Consider the following 23,357-nt stretch of genomic DNA (forward strand, 5'->3'; position numbering starts at 1 on the left):
AATCCTCCAATTTGTCTAAGTTACTCTGGACCCCATCTCTGCCCTCAAGCGTATCTACCTCTCTCCCTAGCTTAGTGTCATCTGCAGACTTGCTGAGGGTGCAATCCATCCCCTCATCCAGGTCATTTATAAAGATATTGAACAAAACCGGTCCTAGAACCAAACCTTGGGGCACTCCACTAGGAACCGACTGCCATCCTGACATCGAGCCATTGATCACTACCCACTGGATCCGACCTTCTAGCCAGCTTTCTATCCATCTTACCGTCCATTTATCCATCCACATTCCCTTAACTGGCTGGCAAGAATATTGTGGGAGACCGTATCAAAAGCCTTGCTAAAGTCAAGGTATATCACATCCACTGACTTACAAAGGGGATGCAAACATACAGGTGAGATCGTCCCCTTTGGCAGATTATAAGAGTTTTGCAGATATCGTAAGTGGCAGACCTGGCACAACCCCTGGCCTTTCTAGAACACAGACTTTCATAAAGGGTCCCCCAAATCCCACAGCATCACACAGGTGTCTGTCACTGCACCCCCCGACTTGCAGCCCAAGGAAACGGACACGCGACCCCTGATGCCCTGGGAGAGCCTGGGAAGGGCAAGGAGAGGTGACATCTCTCCGTAGGGCAGAGAATGACTCTGTCTGGGCCACAGAAAGGCCTGGTTAGGACACGTAGCTCAGCTCCTGGACCAACAATGCCCCTGGCCAGATGTTCTCTGCTGGACATGGGCAGGGAATTCTCCTTCCCCTGCCCCTGGGGACCAGCTCTTCCCCAGCCATTATCTCAGTTCCAAGCTCCATGTGCCAAGCCGGGGCTGGGTGACAGGGGCAGGAAGGGGGCATTGCAATGGCTGATGGGAGATCAGGCAAGAGAAGTGGAGAACCCGCAGAGTCAGGGGGCCAAGTGCCATTGAAGCAGCCCCATAACCAAGGAGAGGTGGCCTCCAGGGGTGTCCCCCAGTGGCCGTGCATCGTCCCTCCCTGCGAGGGGGGAGGACTCGTCGGGGGAGGGGTGGGGCGAATGGCCGAGCTGCTCTAGACTCACCGTGTCGACGCTGAGCTCGGCCTCAGGCTTCACGAGCAGCACGCTGCGATCCACGGCGCGTACGGCGCACAGGGACCCGGGGGCAGCCTGCACCTGCAGCTGGAGCTCCGAGCCCGGCAGGGCCCGGTCCTGCGAGAAGGCCAGCTTCACCTGGAGAGGCACAGGGTGTCACGGTGGGGGAGAGAGACCCCCGGGACAGGGGGAAAGGGGCAGGACACGAGCTACAGGCACCGAGTGTCACTCTGGCCCTAGGCCCCACTGGCCGTGGGGCTTTGGGACTCGGTGCTAGGGATGGGGCTGGGGGATTGAGGCAGCCCAGGCTCATTCAGTGCCCCCGTGGGACAGCACATGGAGCTGCAGTTATTTACAGACACCCCAGACAGACGGCAGGGGAGGGGGAAGGGGAGAGGGGCAGAAGGGCCCACATCACCCAGTGATGCCCTGCCCAGGGCTCCAGTTACGGGGCAGGAGCGGTTCCCCCAAAGCCCCTCGGCCCCGAGCCCCGGGCTCACCTTGTTGGGGAAGCACTTGGCCACGCGCAGCAGGGCGCTGTCGGCAGCCATCTCTCCGTCGGGCAGCACCGTGTAACCCAGCACCTTGGCAGCCGGCGCCAGCTCAGCGCCGACGGGCAGCTCCATGGAGAAGGAGCCCTTCTGTCCTAGGGGCAGTGGGGGGCAGTCAGGGGCAGTCAGCAGGGCCCCTCCCCTGCCCAGGGCTCCATCCCCGACACGCTCCCCTCCCCCACCACTTACCAGCCCCCTCGCCGAGCTCCAGCCCCTTGTGGAGGATCCTGGCGATGGCTCCCTTGGCCACGACCTGCAGAGGAGGAGACGGGAGTCACTGAGCTGAGGCTGAACAGGGGCTGGCGAACGCCCCAACGTGGGGATGCTGCACTGGCTGCAGTCAGGGCGGGGGCAGCCTCACCCCCCCACGGACTGAGCCAGCGGAGGTGGGGGTGCACGGGAGCACTCTCGGATCCGTGTCCTTTTCCCCAGCCCCAGAGCCAGGCAGCCCCCACTTTGGGGGAAGTTTGGAACCTGAGCCCCTAGTGGGGAAGGAGGAAAAGCCCCGTCCTGATCTAGCCCCACCCCTGAGTTCAAGGAACCGTTCTACTCCACACCCCTTGTCATTCAATAGGGCGGCTGGGGGCATCGCTGCGAGGGTCAAATCAGGGCAACTTGCTCAGAACCAGGCCTACGTACAGCCCAAGACTGGGGTCCTCCTCTATAAAGCACCAAATCAGCCACCCACAGAGCACTTCAGCTGCTTCTCTAGCCAGCAACCCCCTTAGACACTCCAGATGTGCCACCACCAGCCCCACTCCTCACACAGATCAGGGGTTATAAACCCATCTCACCAACTCTGAACAGGTTCTCTCAGTCCCACAGGACAAGCCACAGTCCCAGGACAATTTATACCTCAGATCTTACCCAAAAGAGCATGCTGCACCAGCCCTTTAGAATCTAATATCTAAGGGTACGTCTACACTACAGCGCTAATTCGAACTAACTTAATTCGAATTAGTTAATTCGAACTAAGCTAATTCGAACTAACGCGTCTAGAACTAAAAACTAGTTCGAATTAGCGTTTTCCTAATTCGAACTAGCGCGTCCACATTAAGTGGACCCTGAACAGAGGTTAAGTATGGCCGGAAGCAGTGCCGGCAGGGCATCAGAGGAGGACTTAGAGCGTGGAGATGCTGTCTCAGGCTAGCCGAGGGCTGTGCTTAAAGGGTCCCGACCCCCACCCTGGCAGCTCTCCTGCCCTAGATGGCCACCTTCCTGTGCCTAGTGTGGACGTCGTGGATGAGGTCCACGATCTCCGCACTAGACTAGGTGGGCGCCCGCCTCTTGCGGACCGGGGCAGGCTCCCGGGAGCTGCCAGCCTGGTCCCGGAAAGAGGCGGAGGGTTGGGTGGCAGCAGGTGGCTGGTTCGTGCCGTGCCAGGTACAGGGTCTGCTGGCTGGCTGCTGGCAGGCTTGCACCTGGCACGGGCACCGTAGCCAGCCTGTGCCCCTTTAAGGGCTCCAGGGCCGGGAGTGGGGCAGACGAGTTTCCCTGGTGGTGCCCAGAGTGGCCATCAGGGAAAGCTGGGAAGGGCTAGCCTCCCACTAGTTCGAATTAAGTGGCCACACAGCCCTTAATTCAAACTGCTTAATTCGAACTAGGCGTTAGTCCTCGTAGAATGAGGTTTACCTAGTTCAAATTAAGCTCTCCGCTAGTTCAAATTAAGTTCGAACTAGTGGTTTGTATGCGTAGCGCCTATCAAAGTTAATTCTAACGTCTGTTAGTTCGAATTAACTTTGTAGTGTAGACATACCCTAAGGGGTTACTAATACAAGAAAGAAAAGGCAGAGAGGAGGATCGTTAAGGAGAAGCCATTACACACGTCTATCCCCAAGTTCTTGATGCAGCCTTTTAGCAGATGTAACAAACGGCCAGCTCAAAAGTCTCTGGAACACATAAGGAAGTTTCTCATTGTGTGCATTAATGACCGTTCTTTGAGGTGTGTGTCCCCGGGGTGCCCCACTGCTGGTGACTACAGAGAAATACTTGCTACAGAAGGTGGGAGTTGGAGTCTCTGCTTGGCGGCACAAGCTAGCACCGCTGTAGCCACGGCTGTACCAGCTGACAATTGAGGCATGATGGCATAATGCCTGGCGCGGGTGTGGTCAGAGTTCCAAGTAGCTTCTCAATAAATGTCTGTGAGCGGTACGTTGTTCAGGAAGGCCACAGAGGTTGCAGTTGCACGCAGGGAGTGTGCTCTTGGAATGGAGATGAGTGGTTTATTCCAGAGGGAGTGTGATGTGGTGATGGAACCCTGCAGCCCAAACCGGATCGTGCAGGGCATGAAAGACGGCGGCTGGCTGACCTCCGCGTGGCAGGAGAAAGGGCAGTGGCTGGAACGTGCCAGGCAAACAGCGGCCTGGCGGATGCTAGCGCATGCGCCTTGGGTGCAAGCCAGGAAGACGCCGGCGCATGCACATTAGGCAGGTCAGGGAGTGCCTGCGGGAGCAGGGGAGGCGGAAGGACGGAGGACGCCAGCGCAGGTGCATAGGAGAATGGCAGGAAGGGGCCGGGAGGACTTTCAAAAGAGAGGATGGACAACACAGGTGGGGGCAAGGATGAGAAAACAGGTGAGAAGGGGCTCGAGCAGGGGAGGAGTAGCAGGAATAAGGGCAGGGAGAGCGGGGGTGAGGAAGTGGCTCAGGGCGGGCGGCTGGAGTCTCGCTTGCGGGCTGACGAGTTGCAGCGGTTAGCCCAGTCAGCTAGGTGGGTAGGGGACAAGGAGGACACCCCCACCTTAGGGCCCTGGGCTGGGGCCTGGAGAGAGGGAGGGCCCAGCCCCCCCTCACACCCCACTCGGGGTAAAAGCTTAAGGAGAAGCCACAGCAGCCCCTCCTCCCCCGAGGGGCCAAAGCTTGGCAATACGTAAAAAGGCGGAAAGAAGGGGTTTGGACCCATGGGGATGGTCACACCCCTTCACAGGGAGTAACAACTGACTTGATAGGAGAAGATCCACTTGGAGATATGCTGGGTTGAAATCAGCGCACCCTTTCTCCTGCCTCCATTTGGTGATGGAGATAAAGAGGCACGGAGATTTAGGAAAGTCACGAGTCCTGTCTGTATAGAAGGCTAATGCTCGCTGTATGTCTAAGGGGTGTATCATTGACCCTTTAGGGGATGCATGAGGTTTTGGATAAAAGATGGGCAACACTATAGGCTCATGGATGTGGAATGAGGAACTGATCTTTGGAAGAAACGCAGGATGCGAATGTCAGCTATGCCTCATGAAACAAGGTTTACCGGAGTATTCGACAAAGGCTTCCCTTGTCAACTGCGGCGCATCTAGACTGCTCCGGATCAGCTGATCATCGGCACAGCGTGGTGGCCATTTTGATGTAAATGAAGCGGCGATTATTTAAATCGCTGCTTCATTTTGCTATGTCTAGTAAACTCATCTACACGGCTCCGTCGATGGAGCCATGTAGTCTAGACGCATCCCAGGAGACTCTGAAGGAATCTCGTCATAGTGAGGTGCGTGAAGACAGATGACCCCTCTATTGCTTCATGGAAGGTTGCTATTGCTTCCAGGTGTACCTCCAGGGAAGAGAGGCATAGCCCAGAGGTCTTTAGGTGTAACATACAATCTGGGACAACAGGCAGTGAAGTAGTATTGGGGATGAGGTGAGCTTGTTGACAGCAGAGGGAAAAATGCTTCCATTTCTACGGGTAAGAAAGTCTAGTAGATGGCCTCCTACTGTAGCTCTCACTTGATCAGAGCACTGGGACTAAGGTCCATGGAACCAGAGAGAAGCCAGGCATGAAGGTGAAAGGCTCAAGGCTGAGGATGGGGTAGCTTGCTTGGTTCTGAGAGAGGAGGTTGTGGCTGTGAGGAAACTGGAGTGGTGGAGCTACCGCCATGCGGTGGAGATATGGGAACCAGATTTGCATGGACCATGATGGGATGGTCAGGGTAGTGGGGCACTAGTTGGAAAATCATGGGAGAGGTGGCTGGGCGCAGCCCACCCACTTCTCAGAGTCCCTCCCCCAGCCCTGTGGGAGGAACGACTAGACCCAGGGTCTAACTAATTTCTGGGGACAAATAATGACATAACAGGATCAAGGTGTGGGGGTCAAAGGTTTAAAACAAGGGAACCAGACACCAAGGAGAGAACCCTGGACAGCGTCCACTGCTCCATCAAAGCTGTCGATGGATCTAGTGGATGCCACCCAGAGGAACTCTGCCTGGATGTGTGACACAAAGGAGGACCGAAAATAGGCCCCACAGTCGCAGAGAATCCCCTCATCTAGCATCCTCTTCCTAGTATTATATAAAGTAGCTTTTGCCAAGGCCAGGAGGAGGTTGACAAGGAGGTCTCATGACTTTGTGGGGCCACGGATAGGGTGTGCATAAATAAAAAAGCGAGGGGAAAAGAATAGGGGTTGCAACCTGGTGCATTCTAAATACGTGTGCGCCAGGTTTTCCTTCACCCCGCAAAACGGGCAGGTCTCTGGGACAGGGGTGAACCGTGGCCAGGTACATGCCCGTGCTCACAGCTCCATGAAGCTCCATGAATATTGGAATAAATTGCCAAGGGAGGTGGTGGAATCTCCCTCTCTGGAGATATTTAAGAACAGGTTAGATAGACATCTGTCAGGGATGGTGAAGACGGAGCTTGGTCCTGCCTTGAGGGCGGGGGGCTGGACTCTATGACCTCTCGAGGTCCCTTCCAGTCCTATTATTCTATGATTCTATGAACTAATGTCCCCAATGGGCCGCGGGTTTAAGGTGGAATATACGCTGACCCAGCGAGGTTCTTCACCCTCTATTAGTCTTAAGTAGTCCCACCACTTACTGTCGGGGCGGGACACGAGGGTGAGGAAATGTGTGGATCATGAGCATGTACAGATGGTCTCTTGGCACGGTTTGGAAACAGACTGGCTGCAAATCCTGCAGCCAGCCAGCGGTCCAGGGATGGGGAAACAGGAGGGGCCCGCGGAACAGGGACCCGATAACTAAAGACGGAGGGTTTGGAGGAAGGGAGGGGTGGGGTGTACCCTCTTGCAGGGACTGCTGCAGAAAACCGAGAGCGGGCTGCGGCAAAGCCGCCTTCACCTCCTGAAGTAGGCATAGGGCAGTTCGGGGGGTGGGGAGTCCCATGCACTGAGCGAGTGTTCAGGCATCCACCCAGTCCCCCAGTCACAGTCCAGGGCTGTGTCTAGACTGCATCCCTTTTCTGTAAAAGCGATGCAAATTAGACACATCGCAATTGCAAATGAAGCGGGGATTTAAAGCCTCCCCTGCTTCATTTGCGTAAACATGGCTGCCGCTTTTTTCCGGCTCGGAGCTTTGCCGGAAAAAAGTGCCAGTCTAGAAGCGGATCTTTCGGAAAATAAAGCCTTTTCCAAACGATCCCTTATTCCTCTTAAAATAAGGAATAAGGGATCTTTTGGAAAAGGCTTTATTTTCTAGACATGTTCCATCCCCTCGGCCCCAGAGCCTTCTCCACCAGCCGCCGAGGCAACAATTACCTCGACGGTGACAGCGGGGGCTGCAGTTGATACCGGGCCAGGGAGGCTCCCTCACGGATTGGCTCCACAGCGGGGACAGCATCGTCCACCCTCATTGCCACGGCTTCCTCAGTCGGCGCCTCCTGCTGACGCCCGCTGGGGGCCTTCTCAGCAGCACTGGGTCTCCTCAGGATCTGTCAGAGGGGGGCCTTCCCACCCTCCTCATCGGAGGGGGGAGATTGAGCCCGCGAATGGCAGGCTCTGCGCTTCCCCCGGACAAGCGTCCAGCCCTCCAAGGTGGAGATATACCACCCCATAGAGCTAGAAGGGATCTTGAGAGGTGATTGAGTCCAGTCCCCTGTTCTCACAGCAGGACCAAGCACCATCCCTGTCCCAAGCCAAGTACCATGGCCCCCTCAAGGATTAAACTCACAACCCTGGGTTTAGCAGTCCAATGCTCAAACCACTGAGCTACCCCTCCCCTCAAGGTGGAGGGCTAGTCAGCAGGGGCAAGGCCAGGGGGTGCAGTTGGTCTTCAGGGGGGACGTTGAGGCGGGGGAGGGAGAGCGGGGGATAGGGAAACCTCCACCTGGGGGGAGCCCTCTCCCTCACCTGGCAATGACCGCACCGCCCTCTCCTCCTCGGGCCCCGCAGAGATGGACAGAGTAGAGGCGGGGCCCGCCTATTTGCTCGGGCATGCCAGAAGAGGTGCCTCCAGCTCCCGAGTGGAGCCGTTGGTTGGAAGAGGCCAGACTACCAGGGCGGCCAGCAGTGCTGGGACCGGCGCCCACCCGGGGTGCCCAGCCGCCTCCCCCGGCCAGGCCAAGGGACAGTCCCTCCGGACGTGCCCCATTGCCCAGCAGAGGAAGCACCGGGCCTCCCCTGTAGAATAATGGTCCCGGTAAAGGGCCCCCTGGTAGGACACCAGGAAGGAACTCTCTAGCGCCACCCCACCACACGCCGCCGGCAGCAGCTGCAGCTGTACCTGCCAGAGGAAGGACAGGATGTGGCGGAGGGCAGGTCCTTACAGCCCAACGGGAGAGGACTGATGGTGGAAATGGGTCTCCCCAGGGTGGAGACGAAAGGCAGTAGGGCAGCACTGGGGAGGAAGGGTGGAACGGAGGTGAGGACCACCCATACGCCCAGGACCTCCAGCAGTTCGAGGGGCACTTGCATGCCCCCCACCGCCAGGACCCACTCCACTGCCTCCTGGGCGGTGGCCTCCGAGGCAAGGAAGAACACAATCTTGTCGTACATTTTGGAGGCCGCCACCACGGCCAAGGCCCCCACCACTCTGGCCAAAGCCCGCACGTAGGTTTCGACGTGGGGCGAGACGGCGATCAGGAGGCAGCGAACACCGTGCCTCCTGGTCAGGGTGGGGTGGCAGACCATGTGGTGTTCTTGCGGAGTAAAGCTCCCAGGGAGGATGCCTTTGGGTAGAAGAATGCTGTGATGAAAAGCGGCCATGTCGTCCCGTGTCAGCCTTCCTGAGGGACAGATGTGGCTGGGGAGTGAGGCGGTGAATTGAGCGCACTCAGGGCACAGTGAATTGAGTGCAAAGTGCCAAGGACTCTCGGTCTGTCGGTGCCATAGAATGTCTAGGCCAGTCTTTGTGCGGTGCGCCAGGCTCGGTGTCAAAGGTGCGGAGGATGGGCCAGCGTCACAACCTGGGAGAAGGCATCTCAGTAAAGAGTCTATTCGGCGCTGTATCTGGTGCTGCCTCTGGTACCATCTTCAGTGCTGATCTGTAGTGTTTGGTTGGTGTGGCAGATGGCGATGCCGATGAAGACAACGGTGCTGACGGCTTGTGTCTAGGCTCCAAGTGGGCCCTTTTGTGCACCACGTACTGTTTTGGCAGTGCCATACCTAAGGTGCCGGGCTTTTCACCCTGGATGGTAGAGAAGGAACTGAGGCCCTGCACCTAACAGACCCTACTGACACGAGGAGACGCTACTGCACATGCTCGGCGTGGCAGGGCACTGCTAGAAAAATCTCCAGTCACTGGTGCGAGAATTCACCAGCACCCAAAGTGAACCCATGGGGACATTCACTCGAAGAAGAACTTTATCCTTCTCCTTTGTTAGGGCTTCACCTGACCATCAGCTGCAATCTGCTTTAGAGAAACATTTTCATGACCCTTGAGTTCTCCCTGCCCTGCATCTAATTCCAGCCTCACTTCTGAGACACCAGACAGGCAATCAGAAACCTCATTCAGACACACTGCAGCTTTAAAATCCCTGGAGCACATCCTATGTCAGGAGGGGTCAATGAAACCTTCCGGGCTCTGTCTTTAGCAAAGGTGCTTCTGGAGAGGAGGGCAGGAGTGAAGACCAAGATGGAGGAATCCCCAGGATCCTTTTATACTCTTGCCCTTGCAGAGGGAAATCATCGTTCTCCTGAGTGATGGTGCCTCCCAAAATGGAGCTGATCACATGATCAACTAACCTGCCCATGTCCTTTACGCCAGCAGCCATGGGGAATCTGCAGGTCTGTAGGGTCACAACTGAATTCCACAGGTGTAACACTTGAGAGCCAATGTCCATGCAGAAGAGCTATTCTCTGGGGAACCACCCCTCTCAATAGGCCTTAAACACCTGCTGCTGTCTCCCAGACAGAAAACATTTAAACTGCAAGCACAGAGCCCATATTCATAACTTTACATACAAAAATCATACATGTACATGAGCAGCACAAACAGAATCCGCATGGCATTGGCTTTCATTAGACACCTCACCTGACCCTCTTTGCACTACATTTGGGGCAAACACACACCAGTGGGTGCAAGAATGATCTGCATGTTCCTGTTAAAATCCAATAACATCACACACACACACACACACACACACACACACACACACACACACACACACACACACACTTTCGTTCTCAGGTTGGGGCTCACCAGGAAGATGAAATCCAGGCTCTTGGACCCGTTCCCCAGGTTCTTCCTCGCCAGGACATAGTCCACGTGGAGCCGCTGGGCCTGGTCACAGGGCAGCTCCCCTCCCAGGCTGCCGATCTTCAGGAAACTCCGGTTCCGGGAGTAGAAGGGCTCCACACTGTGATGGGCATCTGGGTAATGGGGAGAGTCTCCGTCACTCTCTGTTCTGGGACCTGCCTGCTTGAAGTGCCCCTGGGACAGAGAAGAAGGTTACTTAACTCATAACTGTAGCTCTTCAAGATGTGTTGCTCATGTCCATTCCAATCAGTTGTCCGCGCTGCATGCACGGATCTCGAAGCTTTTTTCCCTCAGCAGTATCCATAGGGCCAGCCAGGGAGCCTCTTGGAGTGGCACCGGGATAACGGCGCATATATACCCCTGCTGGCCCCTCCACCCCCTCGTTCCTTCTTGCCAAAGTTCTCCAACGAAGGGGAGGCGGGTGGGATTTTGAATGGACATGAGCAACACCTCTCGAAGAACTACAGTTACGAGGCAAGTAACCTCTTCTTCTTCTTCGAGTGCTTGCTCATGTCCATTCCAATCCGGTGCTTCCCAAGCCGCTTCCTCTGGCGGTGGGGTTGGAGAGTAATGACAGCTGTCTCTCTACAGATTGCAGCACTGCTCTACCCACAGATGTGTCGGCCCTGGCCTGCTGCATGATGGCGTAGTGGTCTGAAAAGGAGGACCATGTGGCCACCCTACAGATGTCCAAGCGGCGAGGAGTCCTGCGGCATCTTATAGACTAACTGAAGTGTTGGAGCATAAGCTTTCGTGTAGATTCAGACTAACACGGCTACCCCTCTAATACTTGATGTCCAATATAGGCACTTGAGCCAAGAATGTGACGGACCTGGCCTGCGCCCATGTGGAGAGCGCTCACAGCCGGGGAGGAGTTTCCCCAGTTTGTGGTAACATTCGTTAATGCATGAGGTCATCCACCATGATAAACACTGAGCTCACACTGGCGCTCCCTTCATTCCTTCCGCAAAGGAAATAAAAAGCTGTGGTGACTTTCGGAAGTCTTTTGTCCCGTCTATATAAAAGGCAGCGGCCCTCCTTAGCTCAGGCAATGCAAAGCCTGCTCTTCAGGTGTGTTGTGGGGTTTAGGAAAAAACACTGAAACAAATGTTCTGGGACATATAGAAATGGGAAACTACCTTAGGGAGGATGGCCGGGTGAGGGCAGAGCCTAACTTTGTCCTTAAAGACCATGGATGGGGGCTCCGAGGTCAGGGCCCGTAACTGACACCCTCCTGGCTGATGTAATCACGACCAGAAATGCCACCTTCCATGACAAATGCTCCAACAAGCAGGTGGCTAGAGGTTCAAAGGGTGGTCTCATAAGTCCCGTAAGTACCATGTTAAGGTCCCGGGGGGATGGGGGAACGCAGCTGCGGCATTAGTCTGTCGATCCCCTTCAGGAATCTCTTTGTCATTTTATTAGCAAAGACTGACCTTCCCCCCCCTCCACCCCCCCGGGCAGAAGGCTGAGATCGCTGCCAGATGGACTCTAGGAGAGGATGTGGCAAGGCCCTGGTACCTGAGCTGTAGCACATAATCTAATATCCGAGGAACGCTGGCCGCAACCAGGGCTATGCCCCTTTGTTGTGTCCACAGCGTGAACCTTTTCCACTTGGCTTCATAAAGGGCCCTGGCAGATGGCTTTCTGCTGTCCAGTAAAACCCTTTGTACTTCCTGAGAGCAGCCCCGTTCTACGTCTGAGCGCCACTCAGGTTCCACAACGTAAGGTGGAGAGCCCCCAGGTTCGGGTGACATAGTATCCCCTACCCTAGATCTTGCATGAGCAGATCCGAGACCAGAGGCAGTCTCACCGGTTCCACCACTGACAGTTTCCTCAGGATGGAGAACCAGTGTTGCTGAGGCCACCTCGTGACCACTGTTGCCCTGAAAAGCCACATTCTGACCAGAACCAGTGGAAGGGGAGGGAAACACATATACTAGGTGATTGGGCCATTGGATATGGAAAGCGTCCCCTAGGGAGCCAGGTCCCTGCCCCCTGAAGGAGCAGTATCTCCCGCACTGGGATTGTCTCTGGAGGCAAACAGATCCACAAGGGGATAACCCCACCTTCAGAAAATCCCCTCTAGAATATCCCTGATTGCCATGAGCTCCTTGACGTTGATGTGCAAGGAACTCTCCCTCCTTGACCATAGACCCTGAGTCCTTAGGGTCCCCAAATGGGCCCCCCACCCAACATCAGATGCATCCATCACTAATTGTACAGAAGGAGCCTGTGCGTTGAAGGGGACTTCTGCACACACTACATCCTCCTGAGTCCACCAGTCCAGTAAATGAAGTACTGAACCTGAGAGGATAACCAGGGTCTGGCGCACTGGATTGTGCGCAGTTCTCAGCCAGCGTTGGAGTATAGGCAGTCTCAGCCTGGCGTGTGTCACGACGTATGTACAAGCCGCCATGTGACCCAGCAGATGCATTCAATGGCAGGCAGTAGTCATGGGGCACCTCTGGAGGTCCATAATCATTGTACACATAGTCTGAAACCTGTGAGCGGGTAGAGATGCCGTCTCTGCCATGGAATTCAGGAACACTCCCCAAATTCTATTGGCTGGGACGGAACCACAGACTTCTCATTTAGTATGAGGCTGAGTTGTACAGTTGCTTGGTACTTGAGACATGTGCCACCTCCTGTTCCCAAGACAACCCCCAAATTAGCCAGTTGTCCAGATAAGGGAAAATGTGTACTCCCTGATACCTCAAAAAGGCTCTGAGGTCAACCACGAGGGAGGCACTTGACTCCTGCTCCCTCTGCTGCTAGGCCATAGCCCACGGCTTCCCCCTGAGCGGCGAGACCAGTGCCGGGGGTAAAAATGGCTGTGTTGGTGCCGCATGCACTTGTGGTGCTGCCTGCATGGGCAGGCCTTGCGGGGCCGTCGAGGGTGGAACACTCTGCGTCCCCACTGCAGCCCACAGTGGAGGGACCGATGCCAGGGATGGCATAGGCATTGGCCGGACTGGGAACGGCACCGGTGCCGCAAACATTGGTGCTGAACTCGGTGCCAGTATGCACCGTCGACCTACTCGGCGCTGGTATGGAGAAGGCTGGCGTCTCCAGAGCGGTTAGCGCTATCAGGTCACGCGCCGCGTCATACGTCTCTGGCATCGACGGTCTTAGTTCCCACAAGGCACCCTCGGCCTCAGTCATTACGGGAGCATGTTCCTGCCCAGGGTCGGCATGAGTCTGGGTCTGGACCTTCGCGGCCGAGTGTCCCTCCTTCCGACGCACTTTGAGGCTTGTTTTGTGTGGGGATCAACCCTCCCCTCCTTGGATCTCCTCTGGGAAGGAGACTGTGAACGGTGCCGGGAAGGCTTAGGCTTCGCCTTAAGTGGTGCCACCAAGCGCACTGCACACTGACTGGGCCTCTTCCGGTACAAGCGGTGGGAGAGAGGGCTCTATGAGAAATCTCTTCAGCCTAGAGTCCCTCTCTCTCTTTGTCTGCGGCTTAAAACTCCTGCAGATCTTGCAGGCTTGCTGGCAATGAGCCTCACCCAAGCACTTGAGGCAGGAGTCATGCGGATCCCCGCAGGGCCTGGGTTTCAAGCAGAACACACAAGGACTGAATCCCAGTAGGCCTGGCATCCCCCCGCCCCCCCAGCTGGGGAGAGGAAGAGGAACAAGGCCCTCTAATCACTAAGTATTTGCGCTCTAAACACTATGCTGGTTACAGGTGCTAACTATCCTACAAAGGAACAATGAAAGCTAAGGGGAGACTAAAGGGCTAAGTGCTCCAGCTGCTGCAGGGATGGTAAGAAGGAACTGAGGGGGTGGAGGGGCCAGTAGGGGTATATATGCACCACTCCAGGGATCTCCCTGCCTGGCCCTATGGATACTAGTGAGGGGAAAAAAGCTCCGAGATCCGAGCATGCAGCGCACACCTGATTGGAATGGACATGAGCAAGCACACAAAGAAGAACAAAGGGGCATGCTGGGTGCTAAGGGCCAGCAGCGGACAGCAATGGTGCCGGGCAGGGCTGGCTCTGATTTTGCTGGTTGAACTCAGCCCCATGGCCTCTCACCCTGCATCTGTAACAGGGGCCTAGAGAACCCTAGCGGTTGGAATGGGGCATCCCTGAGCCTTGGAACCCCAGGCTGGGGATCTTTGGTGGGTGCGGGTGCCCAGAGCAGCTGGAAGGGGGCGACCTTCCTAACTAAACCGCACCCCACATGGTCCTGAGAAGAGAAGTGGCAGCACTAGGATGCCGTTTGCACCACCCCTCTGATGGCTTTGCTGCTGGGTCCTGCCCCTTCCCCACCCACCTCTGTCTTGGCCCTTCAGCCTGCAGGCTCTCTGGGCGGGGTGGCTTATACTCTGGATGTGTGCAGCACCTAGCACCTCAGGGCCCAATCCTGGCTCTCCTTAGGCACTCCCATAATAAATGCCATGCACCACAGAAGCAATAACAGATGCTGCAGGGCAGGATCCCCACTGGGCTCAGAGGCCCATTGTTTACCCGCAGATCGACTGTCCCAGTCCAGCCGGAGGTGTCCAGCGCGAAGGAGGCTCTGCCAGACTCATCCGTCAGGAAGGTCTGGTTCTCACTAATGTCTCCATAGCTAACAAACAGCCGCAGAGTCTCATTCTTCACTGCGGAGCCGTCTGCTGCCTTCAGGAGCATCTGAGCCAGGAGATAAAGGGAGAGACATGAAACTCTGGGGACAGTACCAGGCAGTGGGGTCAGGACCAGGGAGAGCTGGGGTGGGTGTGGGGCAGGGCTGGAACAGCAGGGAGGAATGGAGATGAGGCTGTGGGGAGCTAGGGCGGGTGTGTGGCAGGAACAGTACAGCCGGGGCCACTGGAGGTCAGGATTGGGGGGAGCTGGGGTGGGTGGGGCAGGACTGGAACAGCAGGGCGCTAGGGTGAGCACGTGGGTTGCCAGGGATCCCATTACCTTGCCAGTGTAGGGGATCCCAGCCCTGTAGGCAGCGTCAGCTTCCTCAAAGGTCACCGTGGCGATTTCAGACACGATGTTGATGAGGCAGCTCCTGGTCGCATTGATCACCACCCCTAGCAGGAGAGGGAGGCCGATGGGAGACGGGGCCGGGAGCCACCCCCCAATTCAGGCTGAATCCCGGATTTCTCTCCATACCGATCTGTGCAGCCATTTCTACCCTGCTAGCCGAGGGCTGCAGGGGCCATTGGGGGAGAATTGGGGGGGGGGGGGTAAATGAGGCAGGGATGGATTTTCCAGGAAGCCAGGCCCATGTCTGCCGCTGAGCAGCTGGAGCAACTGGTCCATCCAGAGGCCAGAGAGCGTTGACCCAGGAGATGCTCCCACCCCCTCCCCCCGGAGAGAGTCCCCTGCCTGTGTGTGTCTGGTCACAGGGCACAGGAGCCCTGCATCCCACCTCCTGTGCTGCCAGACCCAAGCACGGGCCCACCTCAGGGGCCCGTCACTGGCAATAGCTGGGGCTGGACACGTCCGGGGAAGGGGCTGTGCCCTGCTGGGCCTTGGCAGGGAAACTGTCCAGACCCCGGCTGGGGGCAGGGCTGGGGAGAAGCTCATCGTGTCAGCCAGTGTTAAAGACGGGCCCCAGAACCCGGCTCTGAGCCCCCCAAGCTGTGGGGAGTGCAGGGCTGGGCCAAGATCTGAGCTCACATGAGGGCTGCAGCCCTGTCAGGGGCCGAACCGGAACCCAGCCCCCACCACAAACACTGCCCCAGGCCCATCTCGAAAGGGCTGGCCTAGCACTGGCCCTGTCACTGCAGGGAGACCCCTCTGCCTCTAGGCTCCCTGCTCCGGGTGCCTGTGCACAGGTCTGCTTGGGTTCAGGCCCACCTGTCCCCTCCTCCACGAGAGAGGCCATGGCCTCCAGGTTCATCTGGTAGCCAGAGCGGGTCAGGTGGAAGGGAGGCATCCCCACCTCCCAGGAAAGGCAGCCGTCGCTCTCAGTCTGCAGGGAGAGAAGCACAGCCCGTTAGCAGCAGCCCGGCCCCAGGTCTCTAATCGGGCTGGGCCGGGGGAGCACTGGGAGGGGGGAAACACAGGGCAGGTGCCGGCTCATGCCCAGGGGGTCTCAGCTGAACCTGGAAATACTCCCTGGCAGGAGCCAGACTCCCGGGGCCTCAATGCTGGGCCAACAAGTCACAGGGCCCTCGGCAGGTGCTGGTGTCGAGCCTCCCTTGAGTGCTGGGGACGCTGCCGGCATTGACCCGCTGGGAACACCCGAACTCCTCTGCCAGGTGGCAGATAATTTAGCAATTAGCTGACAGCAGCCTTGTATCTAATCTACTCTGCATTTTAGAGTTTGTTGGCTTGTCTATTTGAGGAAGAACTCCTTCTAAACAGGAAGAGGTAGAACCACCAAATTTGGAACGCAGCTTCTCTTAAAGCAGTGAAGGGTTTGGTTGTGCCTGGTTAATGGGCTGTGCCTGGAATGGGATTGCTGCTCATAAACCCAGCCCTTTGTTCATTCATCAAGCCTTAACCAGGCAGCGGGGCTATCAAGAAGGATTATATAAAGCCTGCTAGTAATCGACCAGGGAGCTATGTGTGGGCGTTTCAAAGGGGCTGGGTACATTTAGCATTCTTTAAAATCTCTTTTTAACTAAACTAAAACCAAAACTCCCCGATTGAAATAAAACCCAATCAAGAATCTAATTATCAATTGTGGGCACTGCTTGACTGTGTGCTTCTCTGCTTGAAAAAGTGTAAATTGGGAGTGGTTTGTTTCAGGAAGCCCTTGAAAGACTGGCTCAGAGGTAGGGCTCCAGGCAGGAGCATCTGGTTGGAGCCAGCAGTCTTATAAAAAAGGCAGCCAGAGTGAACTTAAACAAAAAACAGGACTATGTGGCACTTCAAAGACTAACAAGATGGTTTATTGGGTGATGAGCTTTCGTGGGCCAGACCTACTTCCTCAGATCAAACAGTGGAAGAAAATTGGTACAACCATATATACCAAAGGATACAATTAAAAAAATGAACACATATGAGAAGGATAAATCAAATTTCAGAACAGAAGGGGGATGGGGGGAGGGGGAAGGTAAATGTCTGTGAGCTAATGATATTAGAGGTGATAATTGGGGAAGCTATCTTTCTAATGGGTAAGATAATTAATGTCTTTGTTTAAACTTAGGGGTAAAGTGTGAATTTAAGCATGAATGACAGTTCAGAGGATTCTCTTTCAAGTGTGGTGTTAAAAGGTCTTTGAAGCAGGATGCAGGTAATCAAGTTGTTGAGGCAGTGTCCTTTCTGGTTGAAATGGAAAGAAACTGTTTTTTCTTTGTGATCCTGTCTAATATCTGTTTTGTGGGCATTGATCCTTTGGCGAAGTGTCTGAGACGTTTGTACAGCGTACATAGCAGACAGACACTTTCGGCACATGATAGCATAAATTATATTTCTGGATAAGAGTGAATGTAGTGAGCAGCGAACAGGGGAGTTTGCCTGGGAGTTCACCATGGGGGGAGCCCCACAGTGGTTGGTGTTTTTCTTTCTTTTTGGTCTCTTCTTTTCTCTTTCATGTCTCCCCTTCAGGGGCAATAAAAACAACATCTGAGGAGTCTCTCAGAAGAAGACAGGATTCAGAGTGAAAGATCAGCTGGTGAGACCTGCACAGCATGTGCCATGTTTGTCTTCCTCCCAGAAGACAGAAATGATTTCATCTGTACGAAGTGCAACCTGGTCTCCATATTGGAAGAGAAAGTTAAAGGCCCAAGTATCAACCCCGCTCTGGGGAGGCCACATCTGGAGTACTGTGTCCAGTTCTGGGACCCCCACTATAGAAAAGATATGGACGCGTTGGAGAGGGTACAGTGGACGGTGACCAAAATAATTAGGGAGATGGAACACATGACCTACGAAGAGACACTGAGGTATTTGGGTTTGTTTAGTCTGCAGAAGAGAAGAGTGAGGGGGGATTTGAGAGCAGCCTTCAACTTCCTGAAGGGAGGTTCCAAAGAGGAGGGAGAGAGGCTGTTCTCAGTGGTGACAGATGGCAAAACAAGGAGCAATGGTCTCAAGTTACCCTGGGGGAGATCTAAGTTGGATATTAGGAAAAACTATTTCCCTAGGAGGGTGGAGAAGCCCTGGGATGGGTTACCAAGGGAGGGTGGTAGAATATCCATCCCTACAGGTGTTTAAGTCTCGGCTTGACAAACCCCTGGCTGGGTTAATTCAGTTGGGATTGGTTCTACCTTGGGCAGGGGGCTGGACTGAATGACCTCGTGAGGTCTCTTCCAGCTCTATGATTCTATAAATTCATGAGGTTATTCAACTATTCAATTAACCGATATTTAACATCCCTAGTCCCTGAAGAGGGATGGGCTGGGGAGGATGTTACGGGGAAGTGAAGTGAAAGGGACATGGTCTGTAGGCAAAAAGATGGTACCAAAGGTTCAAATCTGTTGTTTCGCAGCCTGGGAGCCGGAAGAGTGGAATTGGGGTGGGCGCTTCTTCTGAGACCATTGTCTGAGACCCAACACCACAGTGGAGCATCCATGGGGACATCGCCCGAAGAAGAACTCGAGGCTTTGTGTGTCTGCTGTGGGGCACATCTCTACATGGTGCTGCGCAAGCAACAGTGATTACACCCAGGAAGGGAAAAATAGACAGGGACACTGGCCACATAGCTGGGACTGATCCTGCCTTGGGCAGGGGGCTGGCCTTGATGCCCTCCTGAGGTCTCTTCCAGCTCCATGATTCTATGACATCCCCCTACCCAAAGTGGGGAGCCCCAAGGGATCCGGGGCCTGATTCACCTGCACTTACACCAGGGTCTCCCTATTGTCAACCCTGGGCCCCTCCCATTTTACCCCCGGGGCAGATGAGAGCCGGATCAGGCCCCAGGCTGCAAAGGGAGCATGAAGGATCCCAGAGGAATGTTCATGATTCTCACAAGTCACAGCGCCCCTCCCCCCTTTCCCCTTCCCCCCTCCCCCCCGCAGTCAGCAGCGCGGCACATTCTGCCTTTCCCAGTTGCACTCACCTGGCCCGCAAGATCTACACACACGCCCCGGAGCTTCTGCTCTCTGAGCCGACACAGGGTGGCCTGGACTCTCCCCAGCACGGGCTTCCCGTCGGTGTCTCTGTGCAGCAGAGGGAAGAGAAAGGGGAAGTGGGAGAGGGTCCCTTGCTGGGGTGGGTGGTGGTTTGGGTGGCAAGGTGACCCCCCAGCACAGAGACAGAGGCGGGTGGGGGGGCAGGAACATGTCACGTCCTGGTCAAGGAGCACGGGGGAGGGGAGTCAGGTCCAGGGGAACCAGCCCCCTTTACTGGCCCGGCAGGGCTGGGTTCGCACTCACCGGCCACACACCCGCAGGTGGAGCGTCTCGTCCAGCACCGTCACCACGGGGGGCAGCTGGAGGGTCACTTCGAACTTGGGCGGCTCTGGAGGGCAGAGAGGGAGGGGGTGGAAAGGACCCACAGCCCCAGCTCGGGGGGTTCCTCACAAGATGTGAGCTCCATGCTGGGGTGGGGGGAGCTGTCAGAAATGGCACCCTGAGAGCCACTGCTAATGGCCCTGTTTGCCCCCAGCCCCCTCCCTCTGGCTGCTCCCACGGCCCCCAGCACCAGCGGGACCAGCAGGACTGGGATAGGGAAGTGCAGGACGAAGTGACCCCGCTCAGCTCTGCCTTGAAGGGGGCGAGATGTGAGGAAGGGGGGATGTTATTCACCTTGTTCTCTTGCCTGTGAGTTCTGCTGTCCTATAGTAACCCCGTGGGTGTGCCTCAGTTTCCCTGGGTACTACTCCTTGCCTAGATGGTGATGGGAATTTTGGGTGTGACTGCCACAGAGAGGCTGCCCATCTGCCTGCATGTAAACAATGGCCGATGCCTTCGTCACCTGACCCAGGAGGGGATGTGACCAGGTGACACCTTTTGCCCAGGAAGCAGGACAAAGGGCAGAGATATTCCTGGGGGAGGGGCTGGGACCAGGCAGCTGGGGGTCTGAGAGGACTCGGGGCACAGAGGGGAGGGCCAGGTTCTGCGCTCCCCTTTCCCAAGAAGGCATTTACTGCATGTTCCCGGTTACTGTGCTGACAAGTCTGTTCTACGCCGCAGGGGGACAGTTGGGGTCAGTGACACCGGGGGGCTTGGAGCAGGGTGTCTGGGGAGCGGGGGGGCTGGGGACTCAGGGGCAAGGTCTCTAGTGGGGATGTTACAGTGTGTAATTAAGTAACTACAGTTTCAGCGGGAGGCTCCCCAGGAGCCAGTGAGCGTGGGGAGCCCCGTGTGACCGTAAACGTTAATGGGCCCAGGCTCCTTGGTTCCCCGTTTACACAGTTACACTTTTACATCCCTAATGTCCCCGGGAGCAGGGGCCACGTGGGGGTCTCATTGGCCGGGTGTCTGAGCGCTGAGGTGCGGGGGCTGCAGGCAGGTGGCGACTGGTTGGGACCCACGGGGATCAGGCTCAGCAGCAGCATCTGAGCCCTCGGGCAGGGCTTACGGCCAACTGGGGCAAGGCTGGGATGGGGCAGAGTCTGCGTGTCCCTTGCCCAGGGCCCCAGAGCAGCGGTTTTCTAGCAGCGCTCCACAGACTATATCCAAGGGGTCCATGAACTGGGAAGGGAACGTGCCCAGAAGAGTCGATCTGCTTCTCCGACCGTCCCAAGCTCAGGAACGGCCCCTGGCAGGCCCAACCCGGGGGTGGGTCAGTACCACAGCAGCTCCCAGTCAGTATCACAACAGCCCCCAGGCTACGCCTCTCTCAGGCCTCACCAAGCGCCAGGCCCAGCACGTGCCCCATGCTCTGCATAGAGCTGCGTGCATTTGCGCCAAACACTTACACCAAAGGCAACCATGTCCACAGGCCAGAGACTTCCCCAGGGGTCCAAAAAAGAAATGAGGTTGAAACCAGCTGCAGAGTGGGACTGGGAGCCTGAACTCCCCTCCCCAGCACTCCAGAGCAGAGGGACATGGGGTGGCTGATGCCCAGGGGAGCATGGTGCTGGCTGGTCCAGTCCCAAGGCTCTGAGCTCCCAGGGACCCTCTGACAGGGATCCCCTGAGACTGGGGAATCCTCCTCCCCACCCTCGGTCGCTGCCCCGGCCCCGCTGCGCACCGTACTCCTCCACGCTGAACCAACGCCTGGTCCCCTGCACCTCGATGGCGTACGGCCCCAGGGCCGGCTCGGCAGCCAGCGGGAGGGACAGATCCACGATGCCCTGCTGCGGAGTCACATCTCGCCACTGGGCGATGCGGTTCCCGTGGGGATCCTGGCACACGGACACGCCCTGCTCAGCCGCTGCCCGCACACGGCTCCACACGGCAGCCCCCGAGTGCCTGGCGCTGCTGGCGGGGCTAGATCAACAGCCAGGCAGCCCTGGGCAAGTTCCCCCCAAAATGCCGCCCGCCAGCGCCCTACAGCCCTGACCCAAGGGCACCGGCGGGGAACTGGCTCCATAGGGCACCTGCTCTCCAGCCTGGACAAAGCCCAGGGAACAGCCCTAGGGACCGTCTCCATCTCAGCTCTAGGCCTCTGTGGTAACGCTCCCTGTCCCCCTCCCCCAAGCAGCCTCCCCAAACCTCCACTCCCATCTGCACTGCAACCGCCAGAAACCCCCCTACTCAAGGGAGCCCGCACTGAGTTCCCACGGGCCCAACCCAGAGCATGGGGGCTGGGAACATTCGGAGTGAGCGACTCAGGCACGGATCCCCGCCAAGCACCCAGCCCCCAGCCCCCAGCCCCCAGCCCCTGGACAGCCCCAGATGCTGCAAACCCTGTGGTCAGAGCCCAGACCCCTCTGGGATCCCCACGACTGAACCCCCCCCACTGCCCTCGGCTGAGCCAGACGGGAGGAGGAGGAGGCTGGGGGGACAGACTGACCTGCAGGGTCACCAGGGGCAGCTGCAAAGCAAACAGACAGGAGATGCCGGTTAGAGGGACAGGACCCCCCCCATTCCCATGGGGCCCAGGCAGAGGGTGGCTGGTCTGTGGGGGGGGAGCAGGGCCGGGATGCTGGTGTCTCTGCCTAGGGCAGGGCCGGGCCGGGGGGATGTTGCAGCGTGGGGGGCAGGGCTGGGGGGGGGAGCTGTAAATCCGAATTTACACGCTGGGCCTGATTCTGCCCCCCCACAGCGGCACCCACAGCCAATCACAGACTTCGGTACAGCCAGCGCCCGCCCTCAGGCTCAGTGGAACCTGCAGTGACCCCCTTGTGCAGTAAAGAGACACGAACAGCTGAGACCCCTGCCCTGGCCCTGGGCCTGGGATCGTCCCCCACCCACCCCCACTCTCACCCCGCCCCCCCACTGCCCCACCCCACTCCCACTCTCACCCTGCCCCCCCACTGCCCCACCCCACTCCCACTCTCACCCCGCCCCCCCACTGCCCCACCCCACTCCCACTCTCACCCTGCCCCCCCACTGCCCCACCCCACTCCCACTCTCACCCCGCCCCCCCACTGCCCCACCCCACTCCCACTCTCACCCTGCCCCCCCACTGCCCCACCCCACTCCCACTCCACCCCCCCCCCCCCGCTTCCCCACCCCCACTCCCGCCCCACCTCTGCTCTCACCGGCCTGGTGTAACATGTTACCCTGCCCTCCACGCCCACCCCCCCCACCATCCATCTTGCCCCACCCCCGCTCTCACCCCACCCCCGCTCTCACCCCACCCCCGCTCTCACCCCACCCCCGCTCTCACCGGCCTGGCGCTGGGAACAAAGTCTTTGTCCAAAGTGACGATTCGAAACTTCACTGCAAAGGGGCAGAGGCAGAGGGGAGTCAGCCCCGGCCTGGTTCTCTGGGTGATTCCCGGGGGACGGTGCCAGCCGGACGCCCAGGCACTGACGGCCTCTGTGACCCCTCGCAACGGGCACAGCCCGGGCAGGGCGGCGCGAGCTTCCCCACGCTGCCTCTGCCCACGGGCCGTGGCCCTGCCCTGGGCGGCTGCAGGGAGCTGAGCCTCCAGGGCCCGGCCAGACCCCGGCCTCCCTGCTCAGGCTGCCAGAGGAGGCCGATCGGGGCCCCTGCAGCCAGCACCAAGGATGGGCTGAGACCCCCCTTGGTTCCATGCAGCCCCCCAAACGGGCTCAGGCTTTGGGCCTCTCACCCCTGGGCCGGGTGCAGACAGGGGCCTACAAGTGAGAGTCCCGTATCCCCGGAGCCCCCCTCCCCTCCCCACACCCAGGGGTCCCTCCCAAGGGCCTGGGGCCCCACCAAACCCCTCCTGCAGCCCCTCCCCTCACCTGTCTGTCCCGGCTTGTAGACGGCCTTGTCCGTCTGCACAAAGGTCCCCGGCTCCAGCACCCGCAGCAGCACTGTCGTCCGCTCTGAGAACTGCAGGGTGTCCCCCCGCACCGAGAGGTGCAGCTCTGCGGCTTCCTGCTGCCCCCCAGACGGGGCTGGAACCTGCACAGGGGAACCCC

General features: G+C 57.6%; 1 protein-coding gene across 2 annotated transcripts in view; it reads right to left on the bottom strand.

Annotated features, from left to right (window-relative positions):
• LOC102446370 (alpha-2-macroglobulin-like protein 1) overlaps positions 1-23,357 on the bottom strand; it is a 53,352-nt gene that overhangs the window by 27,683 nt on the left and 2,312 nt on the right. Inside the window, exons 3-15 of one of the 2 annotated variants that reach the window (XM_089773956.1) lie at positions 23,178-23,340; positions 22,634-22,686; positions 21,815-21,835; positions 21,050-21,203; positions 19,288-19,372; positions 18,972-19,071; positions 15,824-15,938; positions 14,936-15,051; positions 14,498-14,662; positions 9,969-10,199; positions 1,805-1,868; positions 1,565-1,710; positions 1,053-1,202 (exon numbers count right to left, since the gene is read on the bottom strand). In XM_089773956.1, the coding sequence (XP_089630082.1) occupies positions 1,053-1,202; positions 1,565-1,710; positions 1,805-1,868; positions 9,969-10,199; positions 14,498-14,662; positions 14,936-15,051; positions 15,824-15,938; positions 18,972-19,071; positions 19,288-19,372; positions 21,050-21,203; positions 21,815-21,835; positions 22,634-22,686; positions 23,178-23,340 (1,563 nt within the window). The remainder of the gene's footprint in view (positions 1-1,052; positions 1,203-1,564; positions 1,711-1,804; positions 1,869-9,968; positions 10,200-14,497; positions 14,663-14,935; positions 15,052-15,823; positions 15,939-18,971; positions 19,072-19,287; positions 19,373-21,049; positions 21,204-21,814; positions 21,836-22,633; positions 22,687-23,177; positions 23,341-23,357) is intronic. The other variant, XM_089773957.1, reaches the window with a different exon arrangement.

Source organism: Pelodiscus sinensis, chromosome 29 (assembly GCF_052426305.1).
Source record: "Pelodiscus sinensis isolate ZL-2025 chromosome 29, ASM5242630v1, whole genome shotgun sequence".
Taxonomy (NCBI): domain Eukaryota; kingdom Metazoa; phylum Chordata; order Testudines; family Trionychidae; genus Pelodiscus; species Pelodiscus sinensis.